Source organism: Oncorhynchus nerka, linkage group LG10 (genome assembly GCF_034236695.1).
Source record: "Oncorhynchus nerka isolate Pitt River linkage group LG10, Oner_Uvic_2.0, whole genome shotgun sequence".
NCBI lineage: Eukaryota > Metazoa > Chordata > Actinopteri > Salmoniformes > Salmonidae > Oncorhynchus > Oncorhynchus nerka.
In genome coordinates, this window is record NC_088405.1 from 19,204,042 (window position 1) to 19,223,192 (window position 19,151).

General features: G+C 42.2%; 1 protein-coding gene across 1 annotated transcript in view; it reads right to left on the reverse strand.

Moving 5' to 3' along the window:
* The window catches only part of LOC115134974 (potassium voltage-gated channel subfamily H member 1-like), an 87,602-nt gene that overhangs the window by 42,213 nt on the left and 26,238 nt on the right, over nt 1–19,151 (reverse strand). Inside the window, exons 9-11 of the mRNA XM_065023098.1 lie at nt 18,876–19,147; nt 4,017–4,216; nt 2,089–2,341 (exon numbers count right to left, since the gene is read on the reverse strand). Of these exons, the coding sequence (XP_064879170.1) occupies nt 2,089–2,341; nt 4,017–4,216; nt 18,876–19,147 (725 nt within the window). The remainder of the gene's footprint in view (nt 1–2,088; nt 2,342–4,016; nt 4,217–18,875; nt 19,148–19,151) is intronic.

Here is a 19,151-nt window from a genome sequence, read left to right on the forward strand (position 1 = left end):
ATCACGGTGCTACGTAGACCTACATTCAGCAGCTGGTGCAGCAATGATTCTGTATAGCAGCTGCCATTAGTTTAATGAGACTGTGATTTACAGCAGTAGCTAATTCATCACCCAGGGTTCAATCAACATGAACTAACCAGGTCAGCAACACAATAGAAAATAACCACAGCTACTGTTTGTTAGTAGGCCCAGGGAGATGGTGTTGCATTTTTACTGTTTACCATTTTTTATTATGTTGGTGTGTATGTTTGCCTGGCAATATTGGCTGTTTGCCCAGCAACAGTCTAACGATCTGTATATGCACTCACACACATCCGCCGACACACACACACACACACACACACACACACACACACACACACACACACACACACACACACACACACACACACACACACACACACACACACACACACACACACACACACACACACACACACACACACACACCATGGAGAACAACCAAAACATAATATGAGAAATAACAAAGAATCCATCACTCAGATCAATAACAGGGTGGGATTTACAGCCACTCAACATTTAACTATGTAGCCTTCACCCTCCACTCCCACATTAACACCCTGGTAATGTCTCTACAGGGACTGTCTTTGGGATTAGACTATAGCTCCTTTCACACAAGGTAGCGATGAACACCACGGTACCGATGTGCACCGGCTCAACTTAAGCACTGGTCCATGGACAGCAACTCACTCAAAATAGCCGCAAACCATCCTATACAATAGACAGCAGCAAAGCACCCAAGATGGCCACCATGTAATCCTACATCGTCATAATGTATAATACACAACTACTCACCCAAGATGGCCACCATGTAATCCTACATAGTCATAATGTATAATAGAAAACTACTCACCCAAGATGGCCACCATGTAATCCTACATCGTCATAATGTATAATAGAAAACTACTCACCCAAGATGGCCACCATGTAATCCTACATCGTCATAATGTATAATAGAAAACTACTCACCCAAGATGGCCACCGTGTAATCCTACATCGTCATACTGTATAATAGAAAACTACTCACCCAAGATGGCCACCGTGTAATCCTACATCGTCATACTGTATAATAGAAAACTACTCACCCAAGATGGCCACCATGTAATCCTACATCGTCACACTGTATAATAGAAAACTACTCACCCAAGATGGCCACCATGTAATCCTACATCGTCATACTGTAATAGAAAACTACTCACCCAAGATGGCCACCATGTAATCCTACATCGTCATACTGTATAATAGAAAACTACTCACCCAAGATGGCCACCATGTAATCCTACATCGTCATACTGTATAATAGAAAACTACTCACCCAAGATGGCCACCATGTAATCCTACATCGTCATACTGTATAATAGAAAACTACTCACCCAAGATGGCCACCATGTAATCCTACATCATCATACTGTATAATAGAAAACTACTCACCCAAGAACGCCACCATGTAATCCTACATCGTCATACTGTATAATAGAAAACTACTCACCCAAGATGGCCACCATATAATCCTACATCGTCATACTGTATAATAGAAAACTACTCACCCAAGATGGCCACCATGTAATCCTACATCGTCATACTGTATAATAGAAAACTACTCACCCAAGATGGCCACCATGTAATCCTACATCGTCATACTGTATAATAGAAAACTACTCACCCAAGATGGCCACCATGTAATCCTACATCGTCATAATGTATAATAGAAAACTACTCACCCAAGATGGCCACCATGTAATCCTACATCGTCATACTGTATAATAGAAAACTACTCACCCAAGATGGCCACCATGTAATCCTACATCGTCATAATGTATAATACACAACTACTCACCCAAGATGGCCACCATGTAATCCTACATCGTCATAATGTATAATAGAAAACTACTCACCCAAGATGGCCACCATGTAATCCTACATCGTCATACTGTATAATAGAAAACTACTCACCCAAGATGGCCACCATGTAATCCTACATCGTCATAATGTATAATAGAAAACTACTCACCCAAGGGCCACCATGTAATCCTACATCGTCATAATGTATAATAGAAAACCACTCACCCAAGATGGCCACCACCTCATCATCTTGGATGACCTCCAGGGACCCTGACACCACGAAACAGAGGCTGTCAACACTCTCCCCGGCATGGTAGATGAGGTCGCCAGGGGCACAGTGGATAGTCTGGAACTCCATGGCCAGGGCACGCAGGCACCCGTCACTGGCCAACCTGAACGCAGGGTGTTCTTTGAAGACTTTCCTGTTGAGGTGGACGCAGATATCTGCCCTCATGTCCTTAGGGCATATCTGCAATACCTGGGGCAGGGAGAGCAGAGGGATAAGAGTTAAATAACCTAATTGTATCACCTTCCAAACTCATGGTCTTTGGTGAACCAGTAGTTTCTGACTGGCAGCCATGATAGCGTTTAGATATATTACTTTAAAATCTTTATTGTGAAATATTCTAAGGGTGTCGCAACAAGGCAATCAAACAAAAACAGATTGCTAATACTTATAATAATAGCAACAAAATTAAATCTTAGCTAGACTTTTAATCTTGTATTGAGTGATAATGCATTTAAAAGTACATTTCTTTTCTTACCAAGATAAATTATTTTTTACCACATTGACAGATCGCTTGTCTTATTTTAACCTAAAAAAGACTTGATATAAGGTGGAATAAGATAAAACCCCCCACTATTAAAATTATCATACTCCACTTCTATCAAGCCAATGCGGTAAGATCATTTATCTTGATAAGAAAAAAGTAATTTTAAGAGCATTATAACTCAATACAAGTTTTTTTTAATCTAGCTAAGATTATATTTTTTGCAGTGCATCAACAACAACCACCATCATCATACAGTAATGGTGCACATTGGGCAAAAGTACAAGTTAGAGGGGCACAGAAAATACAACAGTACATCAATGTTAAAATCCTGTTATTTTAATCTTCTTTTTCTGTCTTAAAAAAAGGGGAAAAATGGAAGTATAAGTGTATAGACTAACCCCAACAATGTTTTGAGCTTAGTGGTATGGGTTACGGTTAGTTAAGTATGTGAACAGAGCACACTAAGAATCACCCAGAACTACCACTCAAACCAGCCTCCTCTCTACAGGCCTGGCTGGGATACTGTTGTTGTCACAGCAACAGCCACAGTTAAACACCTGGGAGGCTGAGGTGAGTCCATGGGTGATAGCAGAGAATCCTTAAAGGATTTTACCCTCCTTCGCTCATCCATTCTCTCTACGCTGTGGGAGAAATGTGCCTGGAAGCTTACATAGTGTTGCTTTCTACAGTCACTGAGGTAATCCCAAAGCATACAGCATAGGAATGTGTCTAAAAACTGTACTGAACTGCACATACACACCCCAGCTATCAGGCAGCCCCAAAAGGACAACACACTGTATTTTATATTTGTATTTAACTAGGCAAGTCAGTTAAGAACAAATTCTTATTTACAATGACAGCCTACCCTGGCCAAACCTGGACGACTCTGGGTCAAATGGTTCACTTATTAGACACATTTCTTACATTGATTTCCTCACTGTTTTTTCTGTAAACTGCTCATAATTGGATTAAAACCATCACATTCAGGCATTTAATTAATTGGAAACAAATTTCACAATGGTTAAAAATACCACCAGTTCGCTAATCAGCCAAAGTTTGTGTCATAACAGGGTCTTAACAGTCACTTGTCATAAACTAACACCAGCTGTCATGACTAATTATAATAATTAGTTAATATGACAGGTACAAAGCATTATCCATTAACTCAACACCAACACTCAACACCCTCCCCCACACTCCCACCCCAAGTGGACTGGTCAAGCACATCGAAACACAGAGCCACAATCACCACAATACAAAGGGGCCAGCTAGCTGCGGAAGCTACCATGCAGAACCAACCAACCAACCAACGCGGGGGGGGGGGGGGGGGGACAGCATGCAAGCCAAGGTAATGAATGTCAGGCTTACAGTTTGAGATACCTTTTCAGTATCTATGCCCCGGGACATGGACCAGGTGGAGGCGATGTAATCCATGACCCTCTCGCTCAGCCCCTTGGGCACCTGGTAGAGCTTGAGGAAGTCACGGACGCTGTTCAGCATCTCGTGGTAGCGGTTGGTGTTGGCGTACATCTGCTGGAAGATGGTGGTGACGTTACCGAAGATGGTGGCATAAAGAAGGGCTGTGAAAAAAGAAAAAGAAAGATGAGGAGGGAGAAACATTGAGAACAATTAGAGAAGATTACCTTGCAAACCAAAATAGTTCCCAGAACATTCGTTAGGTCTCGGCAAATGTTCTCATAACACAAAAACTGTCCATTTTGTATAAAACATTCACCTGATGTTGCAAGAGCTAGAACTAGGGCTGAATCGTGACCACAGTAAAATTCCACGTGACAGTTGAGTTACCGTATTCTCGTTTTATGCATGCTGGACATGCTTTGGTAGTACCCAATTTGATAACAACCATCAGGTCATAATGTCCTGGTACTTATGGCTCTATTGTCCCTCTAAACACTCTAACATCAAAGAATATGCAATCAAAAATCACATCAAACACTTATCCAAACAGGGGCCTATCCTACTTTTAAAACTCACCTCACTGTGACCAATTTGAAGAAAGAAGTTCAACAGCAGGTTGAAACAATGTAAAACATGGTTGTTGTGGATGTTTCAACGCCTAACACAACCAAAAGGACAGTGCTTTCTAATGTGATGATTCATTCAAAACACTCATATGCATATTATAGTTTGCGCATAGGTTTATGAGCCCAAAAAAAACAATTAAAATGATTGTGCCATTATACAGTGCATAGCCTACCGCATATTACGCATAGCAGAAAAACATAAACTAAACTGATTTAAGATGTATTTGGTAAATAATTGGTCTAGCCTTTGAGTGGACTGTATTACTATGCATACTGGGTGGACTGGTTACCTTGTGCTACGCTCCAAAATGTCTATCCATGGGTCTGGGAGACAACGTATAGCCCAAGGCGATGCTGTTGGTTCATTGATTGTGCGTGGCGGCTTTGATTTTGAATAGCCTAGTAATAGGAACATTTTTATATTTTCATAATTCATTGGATGACACATTACTATACCTATTACCTATTCAGAATATCTCACCACCATGTTTCCATATATCTCCAGCCCCCCCTTCCTTTCGCTCCTTTATTCCTTTCTCGAGCGGGCAGACGGGCTGTCAACAGTTCTAGTGAAATGTTTCGTTGCGAAAACCTGTTACTATCGATGTTCCCTAACAGATTTCACGTGGCCTCCATTCGCTATTCGACTGCATAAAGATGATATGCATGTCCCTGTTCCTGCCCATTTGATAAATGGTTATTCTAAATCGAAAGACAAGATTCAATTGAGAATAGTCCGATGGGTGAAAATATGATCAGTTGATGAGAGAACAGCTGTGGAGCCTGAGGCAAGGAACAGAGCGCAAGCTATTTTTCTACTTTCTCAAATCATCAATAGCCTATAGTTAAACCATGCAGCCCTTGGAATGTATTATATATGTTTTTACTTCTAAGGTTTGTATCATTCACAACTAAAGTTGCCAAATAACTCTAAATCTAGTTTTAAATGACCACTTTTATGCTTGATATAGCCACTTCATATGCACACATGCTCCGGAATGGGAAAAATATCCTTGACATTTTATTCAGCTCAGTTCAATACTATGAAATGATATAAAATAATTGCATGGGACTTAAGAATATATTGTCAGCTAAATGAACAAGCCTACAGCCTATGGTATGGAGCATAGCCAGATAACTAACAGTAGGCAACTCATTCTGTTCTTCTGAAATACATGTTCTTCATATCATGTTTCTTTAAACCTGACTAAAATGAATAATGGATGTATTGTGATGGTATATATTACATTTATTTATTATACTTTTATTGAAATGTAGACGTTCCAAAAGGTTAACATCAGCTGCTTGTATGCCTGGAGATGCTAAACGTGTTTATGTTCATTAACGGTCAATTACCTGAACCATGATACCAGTCTTTTGAATGACAATTACCAGACAAAATGTAATGACCGTCACAGCCCTACCTAGAACACATTTATCCTGTTATTTAATGGTTCCCAGAATGTTTCATTGTGTTGTGGGAACAGTCTGGTGACAACATTGTGGGGACATCACAAAAGATACGTTCTCAAAACACAAAAACTGTCCAGTTGCGTGGATGATTCTACAATGTTTCTTTGCTACTGGCGACAACAATGTCATACTATTTTTGACCAGACAGAATCAGAAAGACGGGCTACAAATACAGAGGGGACCTGTTTCTCTCACATGGATGCTTTCTCCTGTGAGGTACATTCAGCCTCTTGTGAATTGAAGGAAAATAATTAAACACAGAGACAAAAAAAACATAAAATAATTAGTAAATTTCCTGGGGAAGCCTGGCTTCCCTTTGCATCCATGAATACACTCCAGTGCATTTTACCTTGTTTTGCCTGTCCTCAGGTACTTATAACAATTTAACAATATAACATTTTCTAAATGTTCTTGAAATGATTACCTAATATTACCACAACATGCTCAGCTGTAGCTCCTTAAAGCAGATTGGAATACATCCCCATTATGTTTCTCTCCAGATTTAATGGCAATTCACATTTGAAGGTAATATAGAGACACATAGTATTTTAATTTCATTAATAGTACATTTGAACAGCATTTAAATAAAACAGACACCCATATTGTTTCCACCTCATATGTTAACAAAGTGCACATGTGGGGTTTGAACCTCCAATGTCTGGTTCCCAAGACAGGTATTTTATCCTCTTTGCCACCAGGCAACCCCTGAACGTTTGCATAAGTGTTCAAACCCTTTACTCCGTACTTTGTTGAAGCACCTTTGGCAAAGATTAAAGCCTCAAGTCTTCTTTGGGTATGACGCTACAAGCTTGGCATACCTGTATTTGGGGAGTTTCTCCCATTCTTCTCTGCAGATCCTCTCAAGCTAAGTCAGGTTGGATGGGGAGCGTCGCTGCACAGTTATTTTCAGGTCTCTCCAGAGATGTTCAAATTAGGTTCAAGTCCGGGCTATGGCTGGGCCACTCAAGGACATTCACAGACTTGTCCCGAATCCACTCCTGATTTGTCTTGGCTGTGTGCTTAGGGTCGTTGTCCTGTTGGAAGGTGAACCTTTCGCCCCAGTCTGAGGTCCTGAGTGCTCTGGAGCAGGTTTTCCTCAAGGATCTCTCTGTACTTTGCACAGTTAATCTTTCCTTCGATCCTCACTACTCTCTCAGTCCCTGCCTCTGAAAAACCTCCCCACAGTATGCTGCTGCCACCACCATGCTTCACCATATGGATGGTGACAGGTTTGCTCCAGACGTAACACTTGGCATTCAGGTCAGTCTTTATTTCATCAGACCAGAGAATCTTGGTTTATCATGGTCTGAGAGTCTTTAGGTACCTTTTGGCAAACTCCAAGCGGGCTGTCAGGTGCCTTTTACTGAGGAATGTCTTCCGTCTGGCCAGTCTATCATAAAGGCCTGATTGGTGCAATGGTGCAGAGATTGTTGTCCTCCTGGAAGTTTCTCCCATCTCCACAAAGGAATGCTGGAGCTCTGTCAACTCCCTGAGCAAGGCCCTTCTCCCTTGATTGCTCAGTTTGGCCGGGCAGTCAGCTCTAGGAAGTCTTGGCAGTTCCAAACTTCTTCCATTTAAGAATGATGGAGACCTGTCTTCTTTGGGATCTTCAATGCTGCAGAAATATTTTGGTATTCTTCCCCAGATCTGTGCGTCGACACAATCCTGTCTCAGAGCTCTACGGACAATTCCTTCGACGTCATGGCTTGGTTTTTGCTCTGACATGCATTGTCAACTGTGAGACCTTATATAGACAGGCATGTGCCTTTCCAAACCTTACTGGTAAATTGTGTTATTATATTACCTGGAAACCTAATGAGAACTTTTGGGGAATGTTCTGTGGTAGTTTACAGATGTTGTGCCTAAAAGTTTAGTGAATGTAAGGAAAACATTACTGGTACGTTGTGTTATTACTAAGCTAAGGACCCTGGGACTAAACACCTCCCTCTACAACTGGATCCTGGACTTCCTGACGGGCCGCCCCCAGGTGGTGAGGGTAGGCAGCAACACATCTGCCACGCTGATCCTCATCACTGGAGCCCCTCAGTGGCACGTCCTCTGTCCCCTCCTGTTCACCCACGACTGCATGGCCAGGCACTACTCCAACGCCATCATGACGTTTACAGACGAAACAACAATGGTAGGCCTGATCACCGACAACGACGAGACAGCCTATAGGGAGGTCAGAGACCTGGCTGTGTGGTGCCAGAATAACAACATATCCCTCAATGTAACCAAGACTAAGGAGATGATTGTGGATTACACGAAAAGGAGGACCGAACACACCCCCATTCTCATCGACGGGGCTGTAGTGGAGCAGGTTGAGAGCTTCAGGTTCCTTGGTGTCCACATCACCAACAAACTACAATGGTCCAAACACACCAAGACAGTCGTAAAGAGGGCACGGCAAAACCTATTCCCCCTCAGGAGACTGAAAAGATTTGGCATGGGTCCTCAGATCCTCAAAAGGTTCTACAGCTGCAACATCGAGAGCATCCTGACCGGTTGCATCATTGCCTGGTGCGGCAACTGCTCGGCCTCCGATCGCAAGGAGCTACAGAGGGTAGTGGGTATGGCCCCGTACATCACTGGGGCTAAGCTGCCTGCCATCATATCTACATGTACATATTACCTCAATCAGCCCGACTAACCGGTGCCTGTATATCGCCTTGCTACTGTTATTTTTCACTGTCTTTTTACTGTTGTTTTTAGTTCTTTACTTATCTATTGTTCACCTAATACCTTATTTTTAACTTAGAAATTGCACTGTTGGTTAGAGCCTGTAAGTAAGCATTTCACTGTAAGGTCGACACCTGTTGTATTCGGCGCGCGTGACAAATAAACTTTGATTTGTTTTGTTAATATTATTCGGAAACCTAACTTTTGGGAAATGTTCTGTGGTGGTTGTTGCAGATGTTGTGCCTAACATTTTAGTGAATGTAAGGAAAACATTCCAAGGATATTTAAATGAAGACAAAAAAAATCTATATCAAATGTTACCATGCTAATGTTAGGATTTTATCTAACGTTACGATCTAACTATAACTTAAATGGGAATCTTAGCTAATGTTCCCGGTTTATTGGGAAGAGTCCAAGAAAGTTAGCTTCACAGAGAAGAATATTACACATTTAAGGAGAAAAGCTTAAAGTTAACAGATGGCAGACTTCAGGAATTGATCCAGTATTAGAAACGTGCTAAAATGTGTCAGCCTACGTAATTGTAAGTAGCTGAAATACATACTTTAAGTCAAGTTATCAAAGCTTGTTGATCTGTAAATGTATCAAAGATTCACTGAAGGTTCAGACAGAGGTATCCTGCATCTTTGAGGACAAACAGAAAAGAAGAGTCAAGAACCAAAGTGACAAACATGCAGTTTGTGAGGAAGTGTTTATGCGGCATTGGTGACAGGGTGGCAGTTTTGCTTGCGTGTGTGCATGTGCGCATAGAGGAAACAGGAAACAGAGCTTTAGAGGTGGTGACAGAGACGCAGAGCTCTTCTGACCGTGCCTGTCTATCAGTATCATGGTCTATGTTGCATGACAAGCCTTTAGGTCACTACATGGATATCAAACGACTCAGTTTTACAACCTTTGGTAGTTCAACCTTTTCCTGCACAGTCTAAAGCGGTGTTTCTCAAACTTTTTGTCCACCAGGGACAAGCAAGATGTGGTACTTCCTTCTTTGAGGGCTTATTTTTAAATTCAATCAGTGTTAGCTAACTATGAGGGATTGGTGCCAGTCTACGGACCGGAGGTTGAAAAACATTGAACTAAAAGGTCTCCAATCAGTGTGGATGTCTTCAATAACTGGAATCAGGGATTCTACATGAATACATGTCTCCAGGTTTTTATTTTGGAGGGGTGGATATTGCGGAATTACAACACCTTATGTTTCAGCCTTTATAAATCAACCTGTGAATGTCATACGCATGTTCCAGCATTTGGAATTTTTTGAATAACCGATCATTCCCCTGTTAGCTTATAGATCACCACTAGAATATTTCATGTATCAACATTTAAGAATGCAGTAACGGTATTCTGCAGGAATTCAACAAATTAAATCATATTTTAATCTGCATTGCTACACTTTAATTGCTGAAAAATGAACAGATACTCATGACATCTGTGTTTATTTATTAATAAGCATTATACAACAGGTGGGTCAAATCCTTAATGCTGATTGGTTAAAACCACCTTCCAGCCGGTGTCCATTCCACAAGTTACCACGGGCTAAATCTATGATGTTAAAATGCCCATTTACTCTGACCTGACAGTCCAGAGCTCTGTTTTCATGTCATCTGACCAAAGCACCAGTTTCAATCCAAGTGGCAATAACACTACAGGTGTTAACATTTGTTAGATGACGTGAAAATAGAGCTCTTTGGCCACGCACACCAGTGGTGGGTTTGGTGTGGAAATGAGAACGCATGAGCAGAAAATATCCCCATAACTACTGTAAAATATGTTGGTGGATCTTTGATGTTATGGGGATATTTTTACTTCCACTGGTCCTGAGGCCGGTGTTGAGCTTGAGCTTTACCCAGTACCAGGATATTTTTGCCAAAAGCCTGGTTGCCTCTGCCAGGAAGCTGAAACTTGGCCACAAGTGAATCTTCCAGCAAGACAATAACCCCAAGCACACATCAAAATCCATAAAATCTACATCAGGTCTCCGGACTTGAAACCCATTGAAGACCTGAGGTTTGAATTGAAGAGGGCAGTCCATAAGTGCAGGAGGAGGATCTGGAAGGATTCTATATGGAGAATTGGTCTAAGATATCTCCCAACTCATAAAATATTTTAGAAAAAGGCTCAGTGCCATTATCTTCATAAGGGGTGTCAATAATTTGACCCCATTTTTTTTTTTAAATCACTTGTAAAATCTATTTCTGACCTATTATTATTATTTTCATGATTTATTTAATACAGTAATTTTTGCTCATCATCATCAAGGGTGACAATAATTTGGGACCCCACTCTAGCTCTACACATTCATAATACAAAGAGTTTACTTTTTCAACAGGCTATTGTGCAGCTTTAGCAGGGAAGCCTTTCTGTGGGCTGTCAGAAAGACTATGGCGAACTAACAAGGTTTAACAAGCCTGCTTAGGTTGATAGAACTGCATCTGATTGAAAAAGGTCAGCTCTCTCTCTTACACACATACAAACTTTATGTGCTTTATTCTGCAAAATAACAATAATCGTATGCCTTCCTCATTGGTTCTACTACAAGGGCAAATGGAGGGTTTGGTCAGTTTTCTGTGTAAAAATCTGTTTGAATTTCATGCTTATTCCTTTCCAAAGAAATAGGAATCCAAACCCTGGTTCTTCAGAGTAAAGTGTGAAGGGTGTCTCATTGAGTAATAAGGCTGTCATAAGAAGAGCTGCAGAAATATTTTCTTTACGCCATGTAAATGAATGTAATGATTGCACAATGAACAATTGAGCTAATTTAACAGCTTATTATAGCTGTGGCAATTTTCTGGAAGATGATAGCTTTGAGACATTGATGCTCCTTTTTTCCAAACCAAACACCACCTATAACATTCTGCAATGCCAACAGTATTTGACAAAGTACTCTATTTGAGGCCAGAGGGACCACAACAAAATTATCGCCTGAAATGGGTGCCATGTTGAAATGGAGTTTCCCATCATTGTAGCAGGAGATAGCAGTTAACACAGTTTAAATTACATTTCTCTCCCCACTTTAGAGTGCAGCTACACTGGTTTGTATTGATTTGACCTATCTGCCAAGTGTGTGTATTTGTGTATGTGCAAAAGCATCCGTTTCATCACAGGACGCAGTGATAAAGTGTTGTCACTATGATCTATGACAGCAGACACAACTTATCTCCTGACACACTCCAGTCTACTGTGTTTCTATCTAAACACTGATGTATAGGATACTGCAGATATACAATACGATCATTTTCCGTAATGATGTATTTACAAAAAAAAAAAGACATTGTATAGGGGAGAGTGGGGTAAGTTGTTTCAAAGGGGTAAGTTGAGCCACCTTTGTTTCTAGGAAACCATACACAAAATGTATATTTTGACCAAATATTTAGGAAGAGGTCATCATTTCATGGAGTCCATAAAAGAAGCAACCAGATGGAAAATGTAAAGTCCAAATGATTTTCACAAAGTCAAATGAATTTATTGTTTGAGGTTTCATGATGCTTGTATCTAAACCAAAGTAGATAATTTAAAGATTGTTCAATACATCAGATAGGGTCTCTATACATTTCATCATGAGGTCCAAAACCTAGCAAGAAAGTGCATCCTTGTAGCTGTGTGGGCTAATATAGTCAAAATATTTGCTTTGGGGGCCTCCCGAGTGGCACAGCGGTCTAAGGCACTGCATCGCAGTGCTAGCAGCGTCACTACAGATCCTGGTTCGATCCCAGGCTGTTTCGCAGTTGGCTGTGACAGGGATGCCCATGAGGTGGCACACAATAGGCCCAGCGTCGTCCTGGTTAGGGGAGGGTTTGGCCGGCCGGGTTGTCCTTGTCCCATCAGTCTCTAGCGACTCCTGTGGTGGGCCTGGGCGCAATGCATGCTGACACGGTCGCCCGGTGTACGGGGTTTCCTTCAATACATTGGTGCGGCTGGTTTCCGGGTTAAGTGAGAAGTGCGGCATGGCAGGGTCGTGTTTCGGAAAATGCACGGCTCTCGATCTTCGCCTCTCCCGAGTCCATACGGAAGTTGCAGCGATGGGACAAAACTGATTACCAACTGGATATCACGAAATTGGGGAGAAAAAGGGATATATTTTTATTTTCTTATTGTTGAGCCAATGGCAAGTTGAGCAAACTGAAGTGTCTTCTTCCCAGGAGTAATACAAGGCATTATTGCTGGAATATGAGGTAACCACAGCGCCTGGCCTATGTTAAAAGCGTACACAGTGTTTGTTAGGTGTAAACGCCTGTGTTAAAATATGCATGTGATGAATTATGTTTGGGAAATAAAGATATGCATGGTTTTTAAAAAGTAGTGGTAATATTTCATTCAGTACAGAAACTTGTAGGTAGCTTAACTAACCCTGTCCTGTGACTCACCTTACTCCATACCCAGGGTATTTGGGACAAGCTATGTTTTCAAAACTGTAATGTTTACATACATTCTGATTATTTCCAGGAATACACAACATCCAGAAATATATGGAGATATCTTTGTTAGAACGAATACTACATTTCTCTTGATGGAGTGATGCTGAATGCAAAGAATGGCTCAACTTACCCCAATCCCCCCTACAGTGTTTGCATTCACACACACAAATGTGCCTAGAATGCAGTATGAAGAGGGTATTCATAGTCTTACTCAATGTAGCTTTCCAAAGCAAAACTGTTACTGTAAAATTGTGTCCATACCATCCCTATCATTAATTGCACAAATATGAAATTGGCTCATATTGGTGCGATAAACCTTATTGTCAAACAAAATGTTGAGCCATTCTTAGCGAAAAAGTCCCCACGGCAACTTTTAAAATCCTTTGTCCGTTAATTTGCTATAAAATAGTATTCTAACAAGAGTATTTGAAGCAGGGCTCAATGGGACTTCCCTGCATGAATAAAGATTTTAAAAATGTCCTGCATGCTGTCTGCAATGTGAAGCATATGTGACAGAATATTATATCATTACGTTGTCACTGTTGCCTTTGAAGATGATCAGATACTACACAGGTCCATGTGACTCCAGTGCTCCTCTCTACTGTAGCTCTCTCTCTTCTCTCTACTGTATACTAGAACTCTCTCTCTCCTCTCTACTGTAGAATAGAGCTCTCTCTCTCCTCTCTACTGTAGACTAGAGCTCTCTCTCTCCTCTCTACTGTAGAATAGAGCTCTCTCTCTCCTCTCTACTGTAGCTCTCTCTCTTCTCTCTACTGTAGCTCTCTCTCTCCTCTCTACTGTAGCTCTCTCTCTCCTCTCTACTGTAGCTCTCTCTCTTCTCTCTACTGTAGACTAGAGCTCTCTCTCTCCTCTCTACTGTAGAATAGAGCTCTCTCTCTCCTCTCTACTGTATATTAGAACTCTCTCTCCTCTCTACTGTAGCTCTCTCTCTTCTCTCTACTGTATACTAGAACTCTCTCTCTCCTCTCTACTGTAGAATAGAGCTCTCCTCTCTACTGTATATTAGAACTCTCTCTCCTCTCTACTGTAGCTCTCTCTCTTCTCTCTACTGTATACTAGAACTCTCTCTCTTCTCTCTACTGTAGACTAGAGCTCTCTCTCTCCTCTCTACTGTATACTAGAACTCTCTCTCTTCTCTCTACTGTAGAATAGAGCTCTCTCTCTCCTCTCTACTGTATATTAGAACTCTCTCTCCTCTCTACTGTAGCTCTCTCTCTTCTCTCTACTGTATACTAGAACTCTCTCTCTCTTCTCTCTACTGTAGACTAGAGCTCTCTCTCTCCTCTCTACTGTAGAATAGAGCTCTCTCTTCTCTTTACTGTAGACTATAGCTCTCTCTCTCCTCTCTACTGTAGAATAGAGCCTTCTCTTCTCTTTACTGTAGACTAGAGCTCTTCTCTCTCCTCTACTGTAGACTAGAGCTCTCTCTCTCCTCTACTGTAGACTAGAGCTCTCTCTCTCCTCTCTACCGTAGACTAGAGCTCTCTCTCTCCTCTCTACCGTAGACTAGAGCTCTCTCTCTCCTCTCTACTGTAGACTCCCTAACTTCTTAGTGGACAGATACAGATGTAGGATCTTCATTTGCCCCAGTTTGCTACGTCAGGATACATTTTTCGTAAGGGAAAATCAAGTCTGAAATTTCAAAGTGGAAATTATAAACCTCAAATAGTTTCTCTCTCTCACGCTCTCTCTCTCTGGACAGGACAGAAGGTGACACCTGGAGCCATGTTACTAGGGGTGCTTGGGCAGGATGGAAGGTAACACCTGGAGCCATGTTACTAGGGGTGCTTGGACAGGATGGAAGGTAACACCTGGAGCCATGTTACTAGGGGTGCTTGGACAGGACGGAAGGTAACACCTGGAGCCATGTTACTAGGGGTGCTTGGACAGGACAGAAGGTAACACCTGGAGCCATGTTACTAGGGGTGCTTGGATAGGATGGAAGGTAACACCGGGAGCCATGTTACTAGGGGTGCTTGGGCAGGATGGAAGGTAACACCTGGAGCCATGTTACTAGGGGTGCTTGGACAAGACGGAAGGTAACACCTGGAGCCATGTGACTAGGGGTGCTTGGACAGGATGGAAGGTAACACCTGGAGCCATGTGACTAGGGGTGCTTGGACAGGATGGAAGGTAACACCTGGAGCCATGTTACCAGGGGTGCTTGGACAGGATGGAAGGTAACACCTGGAGCCATGTTACTAGGGGTGCTTGGACAGGATGGAAGGTAACACCTGGAGCCATGTTACTAGGGGTGCTTGGACAGGATGGAAGGTAACACCTGGAGCCATGTTACTAGGGGTGCTTGGACAGGATGGAAGGTAACACCTGGAGCCATGTTACTAGGGGTGCTTGGACAGGATGGAAGGTAACACCTGGAGCCATGTTACTAGGGGTGCTTGGACAAGATGGAAGGTAACACCTGGAGCCATGTTACTAGGGGTGCTTGGACAGGATGGAAGGTAACACCTGGAGCTATGTTACTAGGGGTGCTTGGACAGGATGGAAGGTAACACCTGGAGCCATGTTACTAGGGGTGCTTGGACAAGATGGAAGGTAACACCTGGAGCCATGTTACTAGGGGTGCTTGGACAAGATGGAAGGTAACACCTGGAGCTCGGTATGGCACGGGATCAAAGGCAGTGGAAAGAGACCTTCTCTGCTCTTTGTGTGTGTTACTGTACCATTCTCTTGACAGTGAGAACCTAATAAGTACTTATGCAATAGAGTGTGTGTGTGTGTGTGTGTGTGTGTGTGTGTGTGTGTGTGTGTGTGTGTGTGTGTGTGTGTGTGTGTGTGTGTGTGTGTGTGTGTGCGTGTGTGTGCGTGTGTGTCATCAATGCAACAGCCACGTCATTGTCCCTCTGGGTATATGAATGCATCAGCAAATCAATATTCCATATGATGTGACAATAATATGCAGAAACTGCAACTAGCCACAAAAAGTGATTACACAGTCTACAACATATACCGTACCTGTACTATACATTAAACATGCATCCCCAGGAAGAATGGCTGCTGCTTTGGCAAAAGCTAATGGGTATCTGAATAAACCAATAAACAGAATCACTGACAGAGCAGTGGTGTTATAACAAGACCGGATGGAGAGATTCAGGTGAAACAGGGACAAAGGTATTAACACACATAATGTACTTCAAAATATTTTAGAATGCCTAAGATTGGTAGCACTTTACTGTAGGGGGCCTTATGAATGCATTCATAATACTTTATAACAGCTACATAACACATAAAGACAGGACACCTACAGTAAAGAGTCACCAATCCTAGGCATCCGAAAGTCCTAATCTTTTTAAGTACATTGTGTGTGTTAATACCTTTGTCCCTGTTTCATCTGAATCTCTCCATCAGGACTTGTTATAACACCACTGCTCTGTCAGTGATTCTGCTTTAAATGGAATCAGCCAACAGCTGTCTTTCTTTAAAGACAATTTACAGACAGTTGTCAAAAACCCTATAATGCTCAGGGCCAACCGTTGCTATAGTGACAAGACAGCTGTATAATTCCCCTGTCAATGATGTGATCTTCGGCTGCTGCCAATAACAAATCACAGCAGTTGGTAAAAATAGAATCGTGCCGAGTCTGACATTTTTATAGCGAATAATGAAATAGTCTGTCAGGGTTTAAACTGAATAGAATCATACAGTAGTCATTCCACTTGAATCTTCTGATGCCTTTCCAAGCTTCTTTCTATTCAGAACAAAACCTACAGCATGACCTTCACAATACACAAACCCCAACTCTTGGATTGTGTCTCCATCGTTGAAGTGTATAGAATCCCTACTAGGACTTACTTTATGCCACAATGGTGCACAAAACAACCTTGGAGCTCTGCAGGTTATGAAATGGAAACAAGGAGAGAAACCAATTCAGTATTGAAATGCACCTGTACAACCGCTGTACCTCTCACCGTCTCCCTCTTTGTCTCTCACCATGGAAACGGAGGCTGAGGTGCAGGGAGTGCATCTGAACCTGTTGTTCAGTGGGTGCTGTAAAGTAGTGAGTGAAACAGGTCTGCGTCCCAAACGACACCCTGTTCCCTATGTAGTGTACTACTTTTGACCAGGGTCCATAGGGCTCTGGTCAAAAGTAGTGCACTAGGTAAGGAATAGGGTGCCATTTGGGACGCACAAGGGTGTAAGAGCAGCTGAGGCAGATGGTGCTGGAGGTAGTGAGTGATTGCAGGGGGATTGCTCGGCTCAATTGATCCTGCCTAGTATATTTCTCCTGGTTCTCCTGCTGCAGCTACTCCTAGACAACTGAGAGCCAGCCAGCCATATAACTGGTCTACGGTCTGTGCCCTATATGGCATGTGTGTGTCAGTCTCTGGCTGTCTTTAGATGTAGCCTTGCGAAATGGGTGGATGGAATAAAAAGGATGGCTAGGTGATGATCATTCCCTAAATGTTGCCATAACCACTGACAGATATGATATGAATCTCACCAGGTGAGATGATTCATCACCCCTGAATTAACGTTTCAAAGAGCTCAGGAGTGGCAAACATTTGTTATTTGCATACAAATGCTCATGCTGTTGTGATGCAAATATAATGATGCGAAATAGTGTCAGAAAATGGTTTTGGGGACAGTAGAGTGCTTGCTGTGCTCGCTGTTTCCTGGCTGGATGAAGTGCAGGGCCATCGATTCAGACAGTTTAAGGGGACATGATATAATGGGTTGGTCAAATCAATTCAAAATAGAGGCCTTAAAAGGCCCAATACAGCCATTTTTATCTCAATATCAAATAATTTCTGTAACAATAAAGTACCTTACTGCAATAGTTTTCCATTAAAATTATTTAAAAATATATATATTTCTCAAGCAATAATTTTGCTAGGACTCACTGGGAGTGGTCTGAGTGGGGAAGGGAATAGCGCCAAAGTGATGGAGGAGCCTAATGTGATGTAAATGTGAAAAGTAGCTGATATTGACAGAGAGGTTTGGAATGCTCTTTGTTATTGGTCTATTACATTTATACCGCCTGGTGACGTCACCAGGAAAAGCCAAAACTCCACCGATGGAAAAACCTGCTAATTAAAAGTTCCTATGTAGATTGCATTTTCAACAAGCAACTATCAGGAAATAACAACGATCAAATTTGACTTTTACAGTGTTAGTTTCATCAGCTGTGGTACAATATGATACAAAACAGAGGAAAAACTGAATTTTGACTGCCTTGGCCTTTTAGGGTCAGTGGAGCCCAAATGTATGATGGGGTGAACATGACAATATTACCAGATCGTGTTCTGTTTATATAGAATCAATGAATTCAATTCTAACAACAACGTCATGAGACTTGAGAGCATCATTTCTTCATTCAGAATGCTACCACAAGGGGAAAAAGCTAACATAAAGGAACCCTTAACCCTTAGATCTGTTTCCCAAACCTCTCAGAGTTCCCCCAGCCAGTCCAGAATGTATTCCACAATCCAAAGCTGATTCAAATGGTCACCTAACCATCAAGCCCTTCTGTTAAATCAGCAGCGATAATTCTGGAATACATCATATGTGGACTGGATGGGGGTACTCCAGGAGAGGATGGGGAAACATTGCCTTAGATCCCATGTACTCACATCCGATCATCATCATGGCGACAGCGAAGATCTTCTCTCCATCGGTGGTAGGGGCGATGTTTCCAAACCCTATACTGGTCAGAGAGGTCATGGTGAAGTATAGAGATGTGATGTAGACCGAGTCTTTGTTGGGGCCGCCCTCCCACTTCCCTGTCCCGCTGGCGTTGAAGCGGTATGGAGAGCCCACCGTCTCCCCCAGCATGTACAGCCAGCTGTCTGTCCGCAGGATGCCCGTTTCCTCGTCTATCACCTCATAGTCACCAATACTGTACCTGT